This window comes from Chenopodium album, chromosome 6 (genome assembly GCF_948465745.1).
Source record: "Chenopodium album chromosome 6, dcCheAlbu1.1, whole genome shotgun sequence".
Taxonomy (NCBI): domain Eukaryota; kingdom Viridiplantae; phylum Streptophyta; class Magnoliopsida; order Caryophyllales; family Amaranthaceae; genus Chenopodium; species Chenopodium album.
The window spans coordinates 9,557,615-9,581,281 of NC_137839.1; the positions used below are offsets into that span (position 1 = coordinate 9,557,615).

At 33.9% G+C, this 23,667-nt stretch overlaps 1 protein-coding gene across 1 annotated transcript; it reads right to left on the reverse strand.

Moving 5' to 3' along the window:
• Window positions 1-556: 556 nt before the first annotated feature.
• LOC145635826 (myosin-17-like) lies at window positions 557-17,963 on the reverse strand. Its single transcript, XM_081687190.1, has 39 exons — window positions 17,613-17,963; window positions 15,800-15,928; window positions 15,241-15,384; window positions 14,953-15,098; window positions 14,712-14,868; window positions 14,390-14,448; window positions 14,062-14,221; window positions 13,801-13,950; window positions 13,590-13,726; window positions 13,366-13,512; window positions 12,017-12,118; window positions 11,879-11,936; window positions 11,686-11,787; window positions 11,514-11,551; window positions 11,236-11,362; window positions 10,980-11,150; window positions 10,282-10,413; window positions 9,993-10,102; window positions 9,731-9,791; window positions 9,413-9,590; window positions 7,586-7,791; window positions 7,356-7,475; window positions 7,158-7,256; window positions 6,824-7,045; window positions 5,682-5,821; window positions 5,181-5,403; window positions 5,021-5,080; window positions 4,839-4,904; window positions 4,555-4,725; window positions 4,270-4,425; window positions 3,967-4,167; window positions 2,717-2,854; window positions 2,563-2,633; window positions 2,380-2,479; window positions 2,241-2,297; window positions 2,095-2,151; window positions 1,915-1,995; window positions 1,298-1,380; window positions 557-1,198 (listed from the first exon to the last, which is right to left on the reverse strand). The coding sequence occupies exons 1-39, from the start codon at window positions 17,613-17,615 to the stop codon at window positions 1,072-1,074; spliced, it is 4,689 nt and encodes a 1,562-aa protein (XP_081543316.1). The 5' UTR covers window positions 17,616-17,963; the 3' UTR covers window positions 557-1,071.
• Between the last annotated feature and the right edge of the window lie 5,704 nt (window positions 17,964-23,667).

The window sequence follows — 23,667 nt, forward strand, 5'->3', positions numbered from 1 at the left end:
GTACATAATAGTATTTATCGAGGTTATATAAACGGAGGGTTGAGAGATATTTAGAAGTGTCTCACAGGGGTAGATTGGTCATTTCATGCGGGATTTAAATTTTGCTATTTTAGATACAGTGGTACAAAATATACTCACAGTGGTACAAAATGTAATTTTAGCGGTATTTAAAAAAAAGTTCAAATGTCTAATTCGACCGTCAAATAATACCATTACAGCTCAGTGGTACAAAATACACTCCAAGTGGTACTCAATGCGGTTTTAGTGGTACTTATAAAAATCCTCAGTGGTACAAAATATACTCTCAGTAGTTGTGGTCCCATTTTTTTTTTTTTTTTTTTTTTTGTCGTTTTTACACGTGAAACCATTTCTGAAAAGTTTTAGTAGAGCCCACACCACCTTTTCCACTCTTCCTATCTCTCTCCTCCTTTTTCTCTCTACTTTTTACTTTTATGTTATTTTAATGGTTGTGAGACATTTGCATTTGTTTCACAACCCTCCATTTTTACTTCCTCGTATTTATTGTTGCATAAAATATCAAGGTAGTAGAAGCAGATTTTAAAAAATGCAATTACATACACTACAAAACCTTTAATACATACATAATTTCTCGTTACAACAAACAATAGCCTCAAAATTGGCAAAACCTATCTATAGATACACCCGAGTGACCTGATCAACAACTATACCAAAACTTGAAACCTATTTATAAAACCAAACCACTTTTAAATATATACCCCCTACCCTTTTGTGGGAGTGTGACACAAAAATCAATTCACCAGAATTTGCACACTTTGTCCATAGAGCATATGGACATGTAAAATTCAAAGAATAACCCCGTCACCCTAATAGGATGTGACCGACGGCAAAAGAATTAATAGACCCTCCGTGTGTAGGGCAAACCCATGGATGCCCTTCCAACATATAAAGAATCAGGTGAGTGCTGATGAATATGAAGTGTATATATATATGCACAAGATTTGACATGCCAAATAAATGCATGAAAGTTGAGGCCCTAGGCCATGAGGACGACTGTGATGGAATACTTGTCGTGGTAATACCTGTTCTATCTCACTCTGAATTTTGAATCAAGAATTGAAAACCTGAGTGTTCTCTCAATAGTTGTGGAGGATCTATATCACCTGATCCTGGTTGTTGTTGCAACGAGCTTGAGATGTCGTCCAGAGAGAACGGGATGCTGCACGATTGGAGGAAGCCAATGAGTTAACGATTTTATAAACAAGTACAAATTTGAAAGGAAAGAAAATGATTTATAATTGAAGTTTGTAAACTTCACCTTGAGTCATCATCTAGTAAGAATGAATTTGTCACAGCACTGTTGGCATCTTCAGTCATCTGAACTCTCATACTTGAAATAACCTGTGTAGCTTACAATGTTACAGGATTCTTATGTTTATATGGCCTTAATGAATGCTAATTTATGCATGAAGATAACTGCACACTATCGAAACATTTGACTTTAGTACTTCCCATGAAATTCTAGAATAAAACATCATGAAACATATTAACACATTGTATTGCATAAATGCATAGCATGAGAATTCTATCTAGTTACTGATTCTGGTTACTGGAATCAAAGAGAAGAAATCAAGAAAAAGAATCATTGTATTTTCGAAAATCCTCTCTTTTCAAGTAATTGGATCGTCCAGTAAGAGACACAAAAGCATTAGCAGTTATGTGTGTGTGTGTGCACGCATGTGCGTAGAATAAAGTCTAAGATCATTTCAGTGTACTTGATAAATCATATTAGGGTCTGTGCTTGTCCAGAAATTAATGGTCTATTCTCCATTAGACTATCCCACCGCTACACTGCTACACCCCCACTAAATCCCAACGGCCCAACCCCAAAGGAGAAAAGACTGAACTGCAGAAACTGAAAGAAATGTGACTTACATCAGAAGATACAGTATGAGTTCCGTATTTGTCATCCCAGTACATAGTGCTGATTCTATACAGTTGCTGTATGCTGAGTGACTGCAAAACATACCAGGAAATCAATAATAAAAATGGAGAATAATTAGGTAAAGGACTCAAGTAGAAAACTTTTGGAAGATAGAAAAAGCGACCACGTACTGGACATAGATCTTTTGTAATCTCATTTAAGGTTTTCTTGGGCTTCTGATGGATGACCTGGATGTGACAACATTGCAAAATCAATTACATCAGAAGGTGTTCACAGGAAATTTTATCAGCATAACAAGCAAAGACTATAAACTTACAAGAAATCCGACCGCTTGTCTAATATGCTTCAATTCATCCCAAGCTGAGCCAGCATACTGTAGAAAGATAATTTTGTCAGCATATGAAACTATATGTTTGATAGCAGGAGAAAGAGAAAGCAACAACACTAAAACTTACTTCCTCAGTTGCATCATAGCACCATTGCTCCAATTCTGCCAAACCTGCTTTTACATACTCACCATTACTGAAGGAGCAGCATTCACGTCGCAGCAGAAGACTGGAAAATTTAATCAATAATAGTTAATGAAAGGTTGTAAGGACTTCCTCAGACATAATTCAAGAGTTAACACAGAAATGAACCTGTTGAATAGCTGGACATTGATAAAAGAGAATATTTGGGAGAAAACTTTCCGCACTAAGAAAGGAGGGATCTGTAAATATCAAGATATTAGAAAATCTAAAGATTTGCAGTACGATTAACAAATGAAAAGCCAGTAGATGTTTCGTCACGCACATTGTTTGCTCTCATCATTGTTAAGTAATTGTTTAAACTTTTTACAATGCTTTGCCAGTGAGCTATCAAAGCTTGTTGAGCAACAGCATTAGCATGAGTACGACCCTTCATCAAACCAGCTCGTGATGTTCGAGGTGCCTGCAAGTTGTCCCAAAAGGAAAAGTCACGAATAGAATCATCAATGGCAATAACTCAAAGGATTCCATTAGCATGGGATTAAAATACTATATCAATAATTCAAAATTAATACTCCCTCTGTTTTATTTACTTAGTTTATTTTATAATGCCACTCACTCTTACTTCATTCACCTTTTTCTTACATCTTTTTAGTCCACTCTGTCCCCCCTCTTTTTTTTTAAACATCTACTCATCTTTTTCAAACTCCCCTAGAATAAGAGTCTATGGTAAAGAAGGAAAAACAAAAGTTAATATGAAGGGAGTACAGCATCAAACATCCAAGAAAGAAAAGAATCGAAATCTTATAGTTAAAACTTAATTACTATATTCCCTAGTCACTGCAGCCCAAAACAAATTCCTCGAAAACACTTTGGATTTCCAAAGCTCCAGTTTCTTCGCAAAGGTAATAAATTTAAAAGCAAACACAAATATGTCCTTCAATATTGATTGGTAGGATTAATCGTACTTTTATTCAATATAAGAATGTAAAATGTAAGTAGATTGTGTTATGAATGTAAAATGTAAGTAGATTATGTTATGTCACATAAAACATTTGTGTGTTGCGGCAGAAGTGAAGAAGAACCCTATTATCAGTCAAAAGGAATTATAAATTTAACCTATCTAAAGGCTTCTTTTGATGATTATAATGCACGTTGGACGTTGCTCTATTAAAATTCAACTAGAGTGCTCTACTATCTGGCGAAAACTATGTATGGAATGATTTGATTTCTTTACTGTACTGCCACTTTTTAGATCAACATTCATACAACTTATTTTTCTCAAAAATCCAATTCATCTTACAAAGTGCAGTATTTTATATGATTTTTTTCAATTTTTACTCTTCATTAGTCTTATTGCCGTTTACTTGTTTATTCTGTTATTGTAATAAAAAGGTGTGCTAGTATTTTTGCATTCTTCTCTTTCTAGGTTTGAAGACTTGTTAAACTAAGAGCAACAACTTTGGATGACCTAGGAGAAAGGGGGGGGGGGGGGGGGGGGGATCATATTTGTGAGAAAGATATTTGTTACGAAATATTAGTTTAAGCTGAAAATTAGTCCTTTCTTATAATTACCTGGATACATAACCCTAGCAATGGAGAGATCTCTTTCTTCAGATTATCTCTTATCATGCCATATATCTTTTCAAGGAAGGCAGTAAGCTGCTGTTTGAACAGCAAAGCAGGATATTTGGCCTCAACTTGGCGAACATCATCTGATTTGCTGAGGCGACCATTAAGAAAAGATAGCCCAGGGCTTTGGGGAGATGCTCTCAGCTGCAAAGCAAATATAAAGAGACATTAGTAACAGCACCAAAAAGTATGAGCTTCCCCACAGAAAAAAGAAAGTAATTCCTGGTTAAAGATTTTCATCCTTACTGATGACATTCTTCCAAAGAGAGAAGTTGACATTGTCCTGCGTCTCTGTGGAGTAAAACCAGCTGCCCCAGTGGCTTTAAGTGTTTGTTGGAGTAGCAACAACAACGTGGATGTATTAGATAACCAGTAGGCCAACATGTCATTGTTTTCCTGGACCTTGAATAAGATGAAATCAGGGATCAGAGATACAATTTCATGTTTTGAATCAATGGAAGTCAACAAGCCCAAAGGCACATATAATCAATCTCAGAAAAAACATATTCAGTCAAAAAGGTGACTTCATACCTCTATTGCCGAACCTATACTTTGTATAATGCGATCAAAAATATTGGTTCTTTCAACTTCAAAGGATCTCCATTGTAGAAGACATTTATAAATGACACAAGCAGCAATTGGTTTGCCCTTAGAAAATCCAAGATTCTCTGATATGCACTTGATCAACAAATCTTGATACTCCTGAAAAATGAGAAAATTCATTGTGCACATTGTATGAGATTAACAGCAGATTATGACTAAACTCTATAAAATGGACTTCAGAGTTATATCATGCACAAAAGTTAGTTGCAGACCTGCTGCTTATCATTAAGAGATTTTTGTGGTTTGTCCTCGGGTGAATCTTCAGCAATGGATGTGATCTGGAGATAAAAAAAAAAATAAAAAAATAAAAAATCCAATGTAAGAGTTAACACAAATCCTAAGCCACAATCTTAATTAGGCAAAAGAATATCTGAAAAAGAAATGCATAAATTACCGGCGAATGTAATAAGGCTTTAGCATCACCATTTTGCACATGTCCATTCTCTGGAGTCCTCTGTGATTTGGCAAGAAAATGTCAGCCGTATTGAAAATACATAAATTCTTACACCGATAAACAGACGATGTAAAGGAGAAAAGAGAGGCTTTAGACGCACCTGAACAACCATTGTCTTTGAACGAACCGGAGCTGATTTGGCTATAGGTGTCATCGTCAAGGCTTGCTGTCGAAGTCCTTGCAGTTCTGACTCTGCCTTCTTAAGTTTTTCTGCCATCTCCTGAATTTCTGACTCCGCACTCGAGAGTTTTTGAGTCATCTCCAGTCCTTGCTGGCGTAGTATTTGAGATTCCGATTCAGCATTAGACAGTTTCTCCTCCATCCTGATAACAAAGATTTTTTAATTCCTTACAAAATTGATCAAACTTACTAATGAATCAATAAAAGATGAGTGTTCAAAGACAAGAGTGTAAATATAACGACTAAACTTATGGCACACAAGAGAAACTAAATTTTCTATGGAGCAAGTAAAAACAAGAAGCATAGTCGTATTTTGATGGGGAAAAAAAGATTAAATTGAACATGGATAGCATTGTTTAATGTCACTATATTATCAATTATACCAGTGTATATCTGAGAACAATTGCAAGCAGGCACAAACCTTTGAACAAAATCTTTAAGTTGATATATGGTGTCATCTGAACCTTCCAGTTTTTTAAGAAGTTCTGTATTTCTTTCCTCGGTGTCCAAACAAGCCTTTCTGGATACTTCTGCAGCCTCCTTTTCTTTTTCTAGTAATGTCTGCATTATTTAAGAAACTCCATTAAACCAGCCAGATATACATATTAAGGAAGATGTTATATTAATGGTATAATTCCACCAAGTACAGAAAACTTCAGTCAAATAATTAAGCATCCCACATAAATAAGTGTTAGCAGTTTTTTGATGAAGGTATTACCATTGTTAATTATCAAATTCAGATATCAACAAGAAGTGACAAGATCCAAAATTCATCAGACGACAGGGGAATAAATAAAGGATTCGACATCTAGCTATATTGTTTCTTTCAAAAGCTATCTTAAGGATAGGTTCAAATCATAGCCACTAACAGGAACTCTGTATCTTTGTGTAGCAGAGATTATACTAATCAACTCATGAAAATAATTTTTTTTTTTTTAATTGTGGAAATTTAATAAGATATTGTAGAAATTTAATAAGATAAAGAAATAGATGAGAAAATTTAGGGTCCATTTGGCATCGTTGTGGTTTTCTGTTTATTGGTATGTATGTCATATAATGAAACAAAAATTAGACAAACTTATTAATATCATGAGAATTTTGAAAACTGACAACAGAAAAGTAGAAACACCTTTTTCTTGTTTACAGTTTTTGGTTTTTTGTTTTTGAAAAAAACAAAAAATTGAAAACAAAAAACAATGCCAAACAAGCCCTTAATAATCAAAATTGATTTTACATAGAAGATTGTTAGCAAAGATTCATTATAACACTCTAAACCCCTGATGTATTAAATGACGAAAGAAATAATCCAAACTCTAAAAATTTGAGGGAAACTTAAAAATATAGATTTAGTGTGACTAGAAGGATGGAACATACGGTCCAAGCAACTGTAACCTCAAAGGCTAGCAAGATTATAGGTGACAGATTTTTATGTATTTTCACCTGATCTATATTTAGATTAGAAACCATCAACGAGAAGCTAATTTGTTAAAGCAAACAGTTTCAGTAATCTACCATTAAAAAGACCAAGGATCACAAGAGAGGATAAGAAATAAAGGCGTTTACCTTTAGATTCTCTACTTCAACAGTTAAGGACTCAACCTTCTCAGTATCTTGAACCATAACAGGAACCTCTTTGATGACTGGAGGAGCATCTTCAACAGCTTTCTTAGCTGCCTCTCGTTCTTTAATTACTCGTGCATTTGCTTCATCAATCTGTATTTGCATAGCTTTCAAAGCCTCCTGAAGCTTGGCAATCTCTTGACCTTTCTCCTCCTCCAAGTTTTTCTGTTGAGAGTCAAAAACTTGATTACACTAGGAATCTATGACACATGTATAGCACAATCATACTGCATATTGTAATAAAACAATTAGACCCCAAATTAGGACAAAAGATTACCCTTAATTGACCCTCAAATTGCAAACGCCATGTAAGCTCTTCCACACGCTTCTCTAGCTTGTCTTTCAATTCTTTGAGAGCACCAGTTTCTCTTGCAGCCTAAGACCAAGACAGGCATTAATAATGTGAATCTGGCAAGTAGCCCCCAATTTTCTTTTAAAAAAATGCAATAACATTGAAGCAAGTTGATAGTCAAACCATCTTTAGCATTCTGAGTTCTCTCCTAGCAACTCTCCGCCTCCAACCACACTGAGTAACAAGAACAGCCTTTTGAAGGCTCTTGTAATAAGAATAAGCCATGTGACTACGCAAGCGAGTCTGAAAACAGCAAAGAGTACAATATTTAATCAACTGATCAAGCTAAATTGTTATGCACGGTGGAACTTAGATCCATGCTAAGAATAGATGAGGATAGTATAGAAGAGGACCTGAATAATGATGGCAGCCTTCGTTTCTTTTTTGTATCTGAAAATATTCCGAGCATGCATTGCCCTTAATCCAGTCTGTATTTTAACAGAAGACGACCTTGATATCAAATAGGATTTCCTAGCTTTGTAGCAGCGGAAGTTCTTCTGAATTCTAATGGCTGCTGCTTGTCTGCGTAATTCTGCATGAACCTTACAGGCAAGAACACCTGAAAGATCAAGGAGAATAAAAGTGATTAAGTAGCACATAATGGTATCAACTTGATAGGATAAAACAAACCATTTCAACTAATAAAAATAAGCAGAGAATGATAATAATGAATGTCATCTAAGAGATCCTTGACCAAATCACAGCATTGCTGATCCATATACATGAAATAACCCATTATTACACAGGTACATCTGAATTACTATTTCTAAGCATACATCACCTAAACCTTTGTATCTCAATGTAAGATGCAATTGCATCTAAAAACCAGTTGAATTTTCATCAAAATTTACGGATATGATTTGCAAACATATGCAAAATACACTAAAGGCAAGTCAGCTTCCAAAAGGGTTCCAAGAACCCAAACAGAGATGTATTCACCAGCTGTTAAAATGAAAGGGAAATATGTCACTTCGTCCTCTACAATCACAAGTTTCACATAGGCACCTGGAGAACTATTCACTACAGACACATGCTTATTGAGAATTCAAAACTAGTGGAATTCCCCAAGTTTTATACATCATGTCCCTCTATTATAGTCTAGGAAGTACTCCCTTCTTTCTCAAACTTATCTTCACACATCGGATTGGCACTGACTTTAAGAATAGGGCCCCGTTTGGTTTGATGTAAGATGTTTTCATGGAAATTTATTTTCCCATTTTCACTTGTTTGGTTTGTGAAGGGGTGAAAACAATTTTCCCAATAGTGGAAAATCTCATTCTTAATGATTGAAAACATTTTCCCTAACAAAACAAGGGAAGCCACATTTTCCTCCCTCCTCCTTACCTCCATTTTTACTTCCCTCTCATCCATGCTCACATTCCCACTCCTATTTTTTACTTTTCTTGTATGCAACCAAACAATGGAAAACTAATTTGCAATTGTGATTTACCTTGAAAATATTTTACATCAAACCAAACGGGGCCTAGTAGTTTGGCAGAGAGAAAATAGTAGGGAAAGTGTTGATGGGGAAGTAAGCATCAAATGAAAATGTGGAGAAGTATTTGGGACACCCCATCCTACAATCAAAGATTTCTTTAACCAGTTTGACCAGAGCTGGACTATAATCAAATATTTTGTCCTATATCCATTGTTTATGTGCGTGGTTGAGGGTCTCCATTGCAATTGGTTTGATTAGTATAATAGTATGTACCAGTCAGGTAATCAACATGCTATTACTTTCTAGTTAGTAGATAAATCCTATACTGCATTCTCAATCACAATACCAACTCTCATCACTAGACATCATGTATCAAAATCCTTCAATGGATAATACTTGTTTAGTTAAGAAGAGCAGATCCAATACACAAAAAGAGGGGGGGGGTCTTTTATTGCATAGAATGGAAATGTAGAAATATTAGCTTCCATCTTCCTTGGAAAAAGCTTTCTAAATTGTGAGAATAATTTTTAGTTATAAGATATAGATGAATGTATTGATTTCTACAAATCATCAAAAAATTAAAATTAGCACAGCTTAGGGCCTCAGGAGGGTTGACAAGTGTCTTCAAAAGAAAAGAGAATGGACAGAAACTTTTCTTTATCCAGGATAAGGAAAGCAATAAGCATTAAAATCTTGGACAATTAGTTGATGACTATAATTATAATCAACAAAAGAAACATACCTCGGCACCAAGACTGAATTTGGACAGCTGCATTTCTATATGAAATAAATTCTTTGCGAGCAATATATGTACGTCCATGTCTTTGAATCTTCCTTGCCGCATTCCCTAGAACCTCTGCTCTCCTTGTATCCAACTCTGCCATCTGACCAGCTCGCAGAAAAACCTTTGTCTTTCCTATCTGTCACGTCATAAAATTTAACTTGAAAACCTTTCTAAGATGGAGATAAATAGAAAAATGAATGACTAAAGCATCCAATCCACTGCAAATCAGCAGCATCATTTTGACATTTTCTACATGTAAGACAATTCATCAATTACCTGGTAGCCTTTCAACCCCATTTTATCTAATATCTTCTGGCAAATAACCTTGTCATCACATCTGCAAATGATTAAGTTGAACTACTACATCAGTAAAATTAAGAGGAAAAATGTTTTCAGTAGATAAAAAGGCAACATAGTTGAGGGATACATGTTCACACAATCACACTACACAAGGCTAACACTAATGTTGCTGATTAAGAATAGAGAGAGAAGGAAACACGCTAACATCAGTACTACCCAACAATTTGGAGAAACTTACTTCCCATCCAAAACTTCTGGAGCAAGAACACCAAATCGAAGAAGAAAATCTTCAAATGTTCGTCTAGTCGGATATCCAGCGCAACTAATTCTGATTGCCTCAAGAACACCCTAAGCAAGATGACAGCAAAAACAAAAGAACTCAAGTCAAGACCTAGATACAACACAGTTAAAGATCAAAACTAATTAACTAATGGTAAAAACTCATTACGACAACTATGTTTGTAGCTGTCTAGTAACTACAACTTAACAAGCCATTACATGAAATGAAACGATTAAGTACTACTTACACCACAACGTAATTGGTTAAGGATGTTAACATTCTCAAATATAGCAGGCTTCAGGAGATTATTTGGCTTAACACATCTGATATAGTGAGGCTCTGTTGAATTTAGTGTCTCCATCAATTGCTGCAATTGTAGCTGCAAAAGTATCACACATCACTTTTGGTCAGAACAAAAGACTCCCATGGAAACTCAGTACAGTAGATTGATAAGTTAAGAAAATGCAGCAACAAACATATTTGTGTATGCAGGCTGTTCTAACTATAAACCAATGAAGCTTTGCATCCATGCACCTGACTTTAAGCTCTTCAGAGAGTACAGATTTTAAAGCTCAAGAAAATACTTGTTTCTTAAGGACACAGTTCACAAATTAGTGATGAAACTTAAACAGTAAATGAAGTGGCAAATAGCATTCTAGATATTAGTATCAAATCCCCTCCTCTATATCAGCAAAAGAAGAAAGGGTAAATTCCCTTAACTGTCAATCTATTTGAGTGGTAGAAATCCAGTTTGATTAAGTATCCACATTATGTAATAGCAATAAAAATATTGAGGAAAGAATGAAGGTCTTAAAAATTTTGTCTTATTGAACAAATAGGTACACAAGTTATTGTTTACATATATACTTCTCATCACAACTGACAAAAGTTAGCTTTTTTAACGGTAAAAACCACTTCTTGCCAAAGATGAAAAAGATAGAATACCTTAAAGCGAGATCCAATTGATGAAAATTTAGATGACTTCGATGATTCCTCTGGAAGTGGAGGGAACAAACCAGCTACAAAAGAACACTTTGAGGCTTGCAGAAGATCTTGATGCTCTGCTATAACATAATCCTTATTTTTGTCAAGAAACTGATCAGCTTGATAGATCACCTGAATCAATTAACAGAGAATATAGATGAGAACTGTAATAAATAGTGTGGTTTGGTAAAAGGGTCATTTGGAAACTTCTGCTTACATCCCCTGCATAGTGACAGATGGTAAAGCTGGTACGAGAAAGCTTAGGTTTCTGAAAGCGTTTGTGTTTAGCATATGTCTGGTACAACTTCTGAGCAAACGTTTCATGCGTAGATTTGGGAAACATACTGAAATTTGAAATAATAAGAATCATTTAGCAGAGATATTTTTATACTATGTATATTATTACAGACTACCGAGTTCAAGACACTATGATCCATAAAAGAAGCATACAGCAGTAACAAAATTTAGCATAGCAAAATAAAAAAAGCAGCATACCATGCTTCATCAAGAAGTGCAATGACTCCTCCAGGTTTCTGCAGAACATTAAAAAATCATATTATAATCTTCGTAGTCAATTGAAACTAAGCAGTAATAGCATAAGCAAGAAAATCCTATGAATAGTAAACAACTATATTGCAATATAAATCATCAAGAAGCAGTAAGAAACCTTCTCAATCATATCCAAAACATCTTGATTATCCACAAATTCGATGTAGCTCCAATTTATTTCTTCTTTTGTATATTCTTCCTGCTCCATCTTAAAGACATGCTGCAGGACAAAGAAACAACATATACTTTAAGTGGGTGAACAATCATAACATGAGCAGTTCAATGACTGATTCCAGTGGGGATAAGCCAACCTGATTAAAATGTTGTTGCAGCTTTTCATTAGTAAAGTTGATACAAAACTGCTCAAAACTAGATCACACAATTTCGTAAGCAGGTGAAGAATTTGTAATTATTAGGTGCTAGAAAGAAAGGCTAGATGGTGCCCTTACCTGTTCAATTTGAAACTTTCAAAACCATAAATATCAAGAACCCCAATAATCGATTTAGAGTTTGGATCCTGCCCAATTGAATTGTTGATCTTATCCACAAGCCTGCAAAGATAGAAAACTTTAAAGGATACCTAAGAAATAATTGAAACTATCAACCATGTTATGCATGCATGTAAAAACAAGAAATTATGAGAACATGAGATCATATTGAACCTACTATCATGGAGTATTATATATTAATATATAAACAATATGATAAGTCATTTAAGCACCATTCTCATGTTGCAGCAATTTTTTATTTTTTCTTTTGGGAAGGTGGGGGGGTTTGGGAAACAAAACATAAATCTCAGAAGAAAAAAATGAGCTTCTCATTGCCTGCATCTGGAGATTGAAAGTTCATGTCAATATACGCTGTACACGAGGATTCACCTAAGGTTCGTGTCAAGAGCAAGTCAGAGAAAGAAAATGTGGTCGTAATTGGTTGTACACTAATGATAATCTATTGATATGTAAATTCAGCAGCCAGGAAACTTTGCATATCTCTTGATGTGTGCTTGTTGGCCTTGTTGTGCTTACAAACTTAAAGTGATGTGAGACCAGTAGCCACATGACCCATCTCCTTCATCGTCAGGTGGTTGCGTCTGCATGGGTTGGTTTTGAGAACATGAATGTCCAGTGGGTTTCGCCCTCTAATTTGGCACATTAGCAGGTTACTGGTGAGAGTTTTAAAAAGATAAGGATATCTTTGGAGAGCAGCATGCATAGCTATCTTTGGGTCTTATGGCCAAACATAAGTGTAGGATTTTGAATAGTAGATGTTAAAGGTATAATCCTTTAGCATAGACTGATTTACCCTTGGTTCTACAACCTTCTCTGTTGGGGATTTTTCAGGTCTTTCGTTTGAAGATGTTATAATACTGGCAACAGCCTTTGTTTTTCCTACCATCCCAGCATTTGCAAATGAGATTAAATCAATGCCTTTTCGTTTATGAAATGACCATCCTATTTGCAAATATAGTTCCACAACATGTATATTAATATCACATCATGACCTGCACTGACTGTTACAACAATGAATGGGGGATTTTCCAATTTATGGCGTAATGATCACGGTAAATGATGTAACACCCACGAGATGCTTCTTAAACATCACAACTATTACCATGATTGCAATACTTATTTTTACTATGACCTCAACCAAAGTTCATCTAAACCCCCCTTTTACACCCCCGTAAAAAGAAAAGAGAAAACAAACAATATGAATGACTTAGGTTCGTGCATATGCATTTCCTAGTAAGCATATATACAGATTCAGAAAACTGTGAAGTTTTTTAAGAAGAATCTGTTACCAGTCAAACAAACGCGAGTATATAGTTTTAGCAAATGCATCTCTACTAATTGCTGCAGAATCAGGATCAAGAGTTCTTGTGATTACTTCTTCTGGTGTCACCATTACACGTTTAATAACTGCATCTTCCAGGCTCTTGACATCACACCTGCAATCAGACATTGTTAACAAATTATTGACACCCAAACAGCTAATAAGAACACAGAACAGGTATAACAGTCATACCTAAGTAGTTCAGCAGTCATTTCTAAATGAAATCTTGATTTTTCGTCCTTGAGAACAGAAGAGTCTACCTCTGCTCCTTTAGAGAAGTTTACATTACCAAGATGGAGAATAGCAGCAACGACTCTAAAAATTGCTTCCTGAAAGAAACTTTGATGTTTAGACAATTAACGTCACAAGCCTCATTTCAATTTACATTCTAAATGATACTGACCTGGTCTTCTGCACTTATCCCAACCACATCCATAGCCCTTCGAGTCGCCAGATATTCCTCAGTATCATCAACTCCATCCAATTTATAACAATTGGTTTGATTTAAGTAATGGAATTTATCAGGGCTATCCAACTTGAACTTATCTCGAACCTGGAAAAGATCTAGAAAAACTTAGAGAATCTTTGATTCTGAATGTACTATGCCATGACCTCCAGAAAAAGGATGGATCAAATAACAGGTTAGCAATAAGAAGTATCATACCTCTTGAGGTGCTGCACAAAGGAGATAAAAGCAGTGATAGTTTCTCTCAGGATCCGAAACTTGGCAGACACGGGATCTTTCTAGCAGGTACGTTCGAATAGCAGCACCAGATATCTTCCCATGCTTGTCAAATTGTATTTCCACAAATTTCCCAAAACGACTACATAGATTGACAGAAAGAAAATAACTCATATGTTCACTTGCTTAGAATAGCTAAACAAAAACGAATTCTAACAAGCTTGAGAATGAGCAATGTTAATGACACGATTGGCACTAATTTCATATAATAAATAAGGGGGATAAAAGCTAGAAAGATAATGTTACTGACCTTGAATTGTTGTTTCTAAGAGTTTTTGCATTGCCAAAAGCTTCCAGAACAGGATTGGACTGTCAAATGATCAAACCAAGGATAAATTCTCAGGAGACAAGTTTTCACCTTTACTTTTTATATTTTATTTTTATTTTTTCCATAAATGTTCAAACCACTATATATGAGTAAATAAAACAGAAATTCAAACAAACTAATGGCCATTAAAAACGTTTAGTTGACATTTAGTATTTACTATTTAGTCTTGCTCAACAAGCCAAATAACCTGAACGTATTAATCAATAACCTTGATGAGGAAAACATAGAGACAAGAGATTCTTACTTCTAAAACTTGTTGTTCAACTGTTCGCCCTTCCACACCAGATCGCCCTCCCAAGTAGGCAAGATATCTCATAAGCATCTTTGTAGTCTCAGTCTTACCAGCACCACTCTCTCCACTAACCAGAATTGAATTGCTCTTGCCTTCATTAATCATTGCCCTTTTTCACCAAGTGATATGTCTATCAATAATAGGTTCAACAATTAAAATAAAGATGACAAAAGACATTGATAATGTGTGCCACCTGTATGATGCATCAGCAATCGCAAAAACGTGAGGACTGAGCTCCCCGAATCCTGCTCCCTTATATTGCTCCATCATGTGTGTATCATACAGATGAGGTAATCTTTGGAATGGATTTACTGCAATGAGAATATTTCCTGTATACGTCTACAGAAAAAAAATGCACATCAGCTGCATCATCAACTTGTGGACTAAGCATCTACTTAAGAGATGGGAAAACAGAGGAAAGATGGAAGGGGTAAGGGAATTAGTATATGTAATCAAGATGAAATCCAGCTAATAATCTTACATAAATTTCATTGATTGAGTATCTCATGGCCAAGTTAGACAGTACTCCTGGTTCATGCAAGTACGCAAGCTTTGTCATGTCATCAACACCACCAGCAGGAGCTTCCTCGTCCTTGGGGTAGATCTTTGAGACCTCTGTGACAACCTAAAGATAAAAACTCCAGTCAGAATCCAAAATAATAGAAGAACTTACTACTATCAAACGATAGAAATCATATGCATAATGAAAAGGAGCACAATTTAACAAGTAACAAGCAAGGATATAGATACATGAAGTGTCTAGGCTAAAATGAATGTCAATTCCTTTCTTGCAGCTAAAGTTCCATATATTACTATTATCGAGCAAAAAAGTGCCATAGTAGATTTTTATTTAATTAACAACGACCACCAGCTGCCATGGTTAGTTTCAACAGATTCTCACAGAGTTAATATTTAAAAGCCTAAAAATAATCTATGTTGACCAGGATAGGACACCAACACATTCTAATAAAACAAAGAAAGAACAAACTGACTTTCATTAACCAGTCGACTAAATAACATACAGAGTTTGTTATACTCACTGATTTTCCATTTGTAGTTTTGACATGAAGTTCTTGACCATTGGTTTTTGTGACCTCTCCATCTATCCAAGCTAATTCTGGATCTTCAACCCAAACTTTAGAACCTACTATAACAGTTTCTGAGGTCGCCTGTTAAGAGGAGATAATAACACAGCAAGACATGTAAGATTGAGTTCAAACATACAATGCATAACAAAACAATATCTTGCAAGATTTATATAGAAGTACATAATTTTAAAATCCATGCCATAAACTTTGAAAATTGAACTGCCTAAACTGTATGGAGATCATACTCCAAGACAGCCCACAAATTAAAGAAATTGCAAGCAAGGCCAGACATGTATGCACATTGCAGAGCGCACATAAAAAGAACGCTTGTGATAAACATTCCCCGACTACACTAATACCCATGTAAACAATACAATTGGAATACAAATGCAAAGCGCAATAACTCTCCCTTGGAATATAAATACAGTCACTTCAATATCTCATTAAGAGCATGTTTGGTATAGTGCTTTTCAGTGGTGGAAATGGAATCAACTAACCATTTCTATTACCAATTGTTTGGTATGAGACGTAGGGTAATACACTTTATTTCCTAATAATAATCATTATCACCATTTGTTACCCCTCTCAACCATATGGTTACAAAATATTTCCCTCCTCAATCTGATATAAGGGACTCCTTTGCTTTAGTACACCAAAATCTAATAATGACAGCGCTTAACATTATTCTCTCCTTGTTATTTGTTTCCATTCCCTTTCGGTTCCTTGATTCATATCAAACATGCACCTAAAAGTCACATTTTTAGGTCCAAAAGTGCACCAAGTTTTCCTTTGTTGACTGATAGTGACAGCAGCATCATGGTAAAAAACTTAATATCTAATAAGCAATCTCTCTACAGCCCCCTTCTCTAATCAGGATTCCAACGAGATCTCTAGGAATAGGGGGAAAATATAAATAAGCCCAGCAATATGCAGTTACTTGCATTGCTCTCGTTAAATAACTAGCTAATTCGATAGCCAGCTCCAAAACCAATGAAGATTTTCGTCGAAAGTGCAAACTCCACAAGCTCAACCATATAGAGCAAATCTTCAGTAACACTTTCTACCAAGAATCTCCTCCCATTAGCCAATTGAACCATAATCTATTTTGCCAAGAATCATATAATTTCCTTCGTCGTCCAACAGATGATCCTACTTTATCCCCTACCACAATCCCACCATCCATTACCACGTCAAATATACCTTTAAATCGCGAGTATCCATCCATATACATTGATCTAACACATCCAACCACATCAAAAAATAAACAGAATTTCCCTCCATAAACCCCTCATCTCTGCATTCAACCCATATAATCATACAATAATCTTCAATTTCCGGTTTCGAGTAGTCCAACCTCAATTTCCCAATTAATCCACTGCTGCAATCCCCCAAATTTCACAAGTTCTCAAAATTATAATTATCCATCAATTAACATACAAAATTAGTAATATTGTGTAATATATAACTTTCACAGCTTGATCTAACCAAAATCACCATATATAATCAAAGTCAAAATTCATCAACCTTTACCAAAATCGATTCAACAAAATTTATCATCCTTCCTAACAAAATTCACACAAAAATCCGTTGACATAATTATTAATACAGCTCATTACAAATTTAAATAAAAATAAAAAAAATCATTAGATCGGTCCGCCGCAACCTTAATTTCAGATTATTCATTGGATCATCAAAATTCAACAAATTACATGAAATCATTTTTAAAAAACACAAATAATAAAAATTAAGCATGAATTTAACTTACCATTTCTTTTAATTCTTTTTTGATTAATTACAAAAAAGTAATGGCGACCTTTGAGCTTGAAAATCACAATCAAAATGAACAGCAGATCGCAAAATTGATCGATTCAAACTCCTTGATTGATGATAATAATAATGAACAACAAATAAAATTTGAGGAGAGAGAAAATACGAAATTGAAGGTCTTAATCTTTGAATTTGGAAATGAAAATGAAAGAATTTTAACACTTTAAGCAAAAATAATTTAATTTAATTAAATAATTTTAAGAGAGAGAAAAAGGAGGTTTAATTAGTAAAATGGAAAAGCGAAGAACTTTAAGCTGGAATGTGGGGGACGAAGATGAAGAACACAAGATTGATTTTATTTTTATTTTTTAAAATTAAATTTAACTTTTTATATTTTTGAATAATTCTGAACAAATAAATTAAAAAATAAAAATTACAGGTGTAAAATAATTAACGTATTTTTCTCTCTCCTAGGAAAAGTTAGTTTGAGAGTGGTCACCTGGGGTCCTATGAAAGAACAGGGGTGTTCGTGGTCACCCACATTCTATTTTATTTTATTTTTATTTTTATTTTTATTTTTTTGTTTAATTATTTTGTACTATTAAATATTTTTTATTTTCCTGGATTTGCTCATTTTTTATTAATTGTTTAATCGAGTATTAGCTGTGTCGTTAATCATGGTTTTAAGGGATTTTAAGATTAAAGATTGTTTCATCTTTTTTAATGCACGCAGTTGACAGCATGGTTTTAATCATGAATCAATAGTTGGATGGTTCTTGGGTAGTGTAATATTGTAAGGGAATGTTTTTAATCTCTTTTTGTGGATTTAGGATTGTTAGTTTCCATACATTGTGATTTCCCCACTCTAGAATGGAATGGATAATGGTTAGTCATAGTCCATTGTTTGATTTCGGCTCGATCATTTTATCTTATTTTAGCCGGAAGGATAGTTCGGAAAAACATTTGGTCAGGTCCATTCGAATTAGGTTCTAATATTATATTACGAGATAAAAGTCAATTATTGGTCAAAATTGATTTTGAGGTTAAGCCACTTTTCATTCGAATTTGTTAGGGTTTTTTTTTCAAGTTTGCAGTAAAATTGAATTGCTATTAGCTATTCCAAAGTATTAACAGCTCTGTGAATCAATTCACAAACAATGTACCATGTTTCTATCTATTTCGTACTTATTAAATGGATAATGTGCACTACTTTACATGCCATATAGGCATCTACACGAATAATTCCTTACATACTTTTTCAAAATTATTTTAGGGGTTGGAACACTTTAACTTTTGCATAATACATGTAATAACTTGCAAATTTTCATATATATATATATATATATATATATATATATATATATATATATATATATATATATATATATATATATATATAATTTGAACAAAGTTGGAGATAAATCTAGGGCTGTCAATCCCTGACTCGATGATTTACCTACACCCCACTGTAGGTAGTAATACCTACACCCCCCCCCCCCTCCCTTCCCTTCCTTTCCATGTAACTATTGCTACGTATCATGTTGAACTAAAAAAAAAAATACCTTTTGGGTCTGTTCTCATTGACTGAACTAAACTGAACTGAATTGAGCTGAACTGAACTGAACTGAAATGAATATTTTATAAGAGAAGGAAATTAGGAGCCGAACTGAACTGAATTTCAACGTAAGAGAACAGGCCCTTTCTCTTTCGTTGTTATTTGCTAAAAATTATGAAATATTACTACTACATTTCTCTCTCCTCAATTTTACCCATTTTCCTCACTTTTCACTCTGCATTCTCTCTCCCACGCTTCCAAAATCTCTCAAATTTCTCTTAGAAAAAAAATCAAAATTCGCTTATATCTTATTTAAAAGATGAAATCACAAAATCGAAGGAAATTCATCAAAACAAAGTTCTAAAAAATCAAATTGTATTTTTTTTTTTTTTTTTTTTTTTTTTTTGAAAAACAATTTTGCAAACCTTAAGTTTTTATTTGCCTTATCCTCCAATAATATGAAATTTCACTAATAGTAGTTCTTGATTCTTATAATTTTTATTATAATAATGATTATAGTAGAATGATGTTTGGTATTAATCTATTTTAAGTTGATTGAACTTGGGGTGTGTGTTATTAGCTTGTACAATTATTGGACCAAAAAATAAAAAATAAAAAAAAAATAATTGCCCTAATATAATGGACAATTTTCCTTTAAAAAAAATATAATGGACAATTTGATTTATTTTGTAGAATTATAGAAATGTAAATTTAGTTCGTAGTAGTTTTTTTTTTTTTTTTTTTTTTTAATGAATGTTCAATTACATTTTGGTAAATGTTCATTTATATATTAGTATATGTTCATTCATACATTAATAGATTATCCTTAGAATTCTTCACGTATCTAATGAGAAATTTCAATTAGAGTTTGTGATTTCTTATAGTTTTAATGGAAGTGATTCTTATAATAATTATTACACAAATTTTTATATGCAGCTTGTTATACCATGCGGCAAGGGTTACTTGAATTTCTTGGTCATGGGTTACTTGAGTTTTTGGGGTTATCTGAGTTTCTCAGTTAGGGGTTACTTGAGTTTCCCGATCATGGGTTCTCGAGTTTTTCGGTCAGGGCTTACTCGAGTTTCTTGGTCAGGGGTTACTCGAGTTATAATTTTTTGTATGTGGCCTCACCGAGAAAATCAAGTAACCCCGACCGAGAAACTCGAGTAACCCCAAATTGAGTAACCCTTAACCAAGTGAACCCCTCGAGTAACCCTGTCTGAATCACTTAAGTAACCCTTGACCGAGTAACTCAAGTAACCCCTGACTGATGAAAAACTTGAGTAATCCCTAACAAAATAACTCGGGTAACCCCTACCGTATGGTGTGGTCTATGGCACCAAAAAGTTGTAATTATTGAATTATGTTATAAGAACTTTCCATAATTTTAACATATCCGGTGAATTTTGGCTAGTACATTTAATCTATCGTAAATGTTCATTTTAGATGGACTTTAAGTTCATTTGTTGTAGACACCTGATTTTTAAAAAATTCTCTACGGATTCAGAAGGATTAGTATTCAAATTATAATTGCCAAAAAAATATATTTAAATTATAATAACTAATTAAAGACAAATTATCAATTTGATTTATGAAATTTAACCATCAATTATAATTTAATATTACTTATTTTGTCACTAAAAACTGTTATATGACGAATTTTGGCAAGTAAATTTAATCCACCGTGAATGAACTCAAGACAAACAAGTCTTAAGTTAAGAGTCTTACCATCTTAGCCATTTATTAATTGTGTTTTTTATCCAACAAAATTATAGTTAACTTAGATATAATTTTTGTCTTATTATACTATTTGTTTTCGTTATGTAATGATTGAGTTTGACAACTAAAAAATGTTTATAGCAAGACTTAAACTCAAAATCAACAAGTCTTACTATCTAAACAGTCGAATTTGCTTAGCAAATTAAACAAGTACAAACTAGCAACCGGGGCATCGCCCGGGCCACACACTAGTTATCATATTAAAAGATGTTCTTATGTAATCTAATACAATACTAATTTTTATATCAAAACATATTCATTTAGTTTATATTTGTTCATTCTCATATTAATTATTCATTTTCGTATTGAAGATGTTCATTGGACTTTTGGTATAAGTTCATTTTTATGTTAAAAGATGTTTATATAGATTGTAATATTTGTTCATTCTCATATTGAACTGTGTTCATTTTCTGGCAACGTGTCCAATTTTGTTTTTGTTAATGTTTATTTAATTACTCTATTTTGTTTGTAGTATATTTTGATTATTACTAACAGTTTCCCTTACAATATTTTTATATCTTATTACATAGGATAATAAAATAAAATAGTTGAAGATGAATATGTATATATTGAAAAATATATATATATATATATATATATATATATATATATATATATATGCATAAATTAAAGGAAAACACATAAGCATTCTTTTTTATATATGAGCAGTTTATGCGGTTGGAGAATGTAGCAGTAGCGGCAACGGTCTCCATACTTCCACTACCTGCAAAATCAAACACAGTGACTCAAAATCCAGATCTACATTCGCAAAATCAAAACAAATCACAAGTTAACACAAATAAATAACCCTAAATCGAAAAAGACAAAAAAAAAATATTACAATTGGAGTTGTTCATGGCACGACGTCGGCAGTTGGTGGGTTCGTGGTTAGGCGATTTGTGGCCGGTGGGTTCAGTGGTTGGTGGTTTCGCTGGTGGATGTCGTTGTTGGTGGGGTGTCGTGGGTTCGATGAATGGTGTGGTTTGTTGGGTCTTGGGTGGTGGCGTAAGAAACAAAGGCTGAGCAATGGCGTGAGAAAGGAAGAAAGAGGGGAGAGGAAGAGGGAGAAAGAGGAGAGAGATAAAGCATGTGATTGTGTTTGGCTGATACATTCACAAAATCATACTCCCTCTGTCCCTAATTGTTTGCTCCACTTTCCTTTTTAAGGTGTTCCCAAAAGATTGTCCCATACCACTTTTGGCATGTTCTCCCACTTGCACTCTCTCTATCTTTCTCCTCATTGACATTTGTGTCAACCCATGTGCACCATTTTTTGCCTAAAGCCTTAATATAGTGAATTTATGGTTTGGGGCAAACAATTGAGGACAGAGAGAGTATTTTCTACATAAGCTAATAGTATGTACTTCCTCCGTTTTTAAATACTTGCTTCATTTCTATTTTTTGCACTATTCATTTGTCATACTATGACTAATGTTTGTGATTTATACATAGTAAAAGATATTATCTTGTGGATACTTGTTGGAATCGTCTCAATAAATAAATTATTAATTTTTAATTGTTAGAATTTATACTTTATTGATAATTAAAGATATAATTGATCAAAGATTAACATCGACATACGTGTCCAAGACAAAAAATGGAACAAGTATTTAAAAACGGAGAAAGTAGTACATAAACTATGATTTTGTGAATGTGCTAGAAAGAAAAAAAGAAAAAGGGGGAAAGAGCAGAGAAAATGAAATTAAAATAGTTTGTACTTGTATATACTTTCTATATAAAGCTAATACAAGTGACGTATCAACCAATTAATATTTGTATCAGTCAACATTAAAAACATTAATAAAAACGTGTCAGCCAACAAAAGATACATATTAGACAACAAGAGGAGTATATCAGCCAACAAGAAGAGTATATAAGCCAACAGGATGAACATATCAGCCAACAAAGGATGTATATTAGCCAACAAAATGATGAAATCAGCAAACAAAAAAAAGGTAAGCTAACAAAGTAAACAAATCAGCCAACAAAATGAGACATATAAGCCAACAATTAACAATTAAAATATATATGTCAGCCAACAAAATAAATATATCAGCCAATTAAAGAAACATATAAGCCAAATTATGTCTGATATTAGCTCAAAAGAAGAAGAAAAAATAAATAAATAAAATATCAGCCAACAATAGTAATATATTAGCCAAACAAAAAATCATATCAGCCAACAAATGAAACATATCAGCCAACACATGGAACATATAAGCCAATGAGTAAAATATATCAGCCAAGCCTCCCGCACCAAACAGTTCGTGCGTCCGTAGTCATGCAATACTTTTTTTTTTTTTTTTTTTTTTTTTGAAAAAGCGCTCATGGAGCAAGATTAGTATTAATTCACGCACGCAATACCTTCTGTATATTTAATGCTTATATGTATATCCCTTAGAGTTACATATAACATTAGTATTACCCTTTAATTAATTGCCCTACTTAGATAATTTTATATTGGAAAAAATTGAAAAGAATAATCCCACATTTCGCCCATCTGCTCAAAATAATCCCACCTTTTCGAATTTCAGAAATAATCCCACCTTCCCAAAATGAACCTTTTTACCTTCAACCTGTTTTACAGGTTAAGTTTTTTAAAATTTGTTTTTATCTTCTTTTTCCACCTCACCCCCTTCATTCAACCACCTTGACCACCCAGGCACCCACCACCACTGAGCTGAATACCTTCCCACTATCACCACCAAACTGACCACCT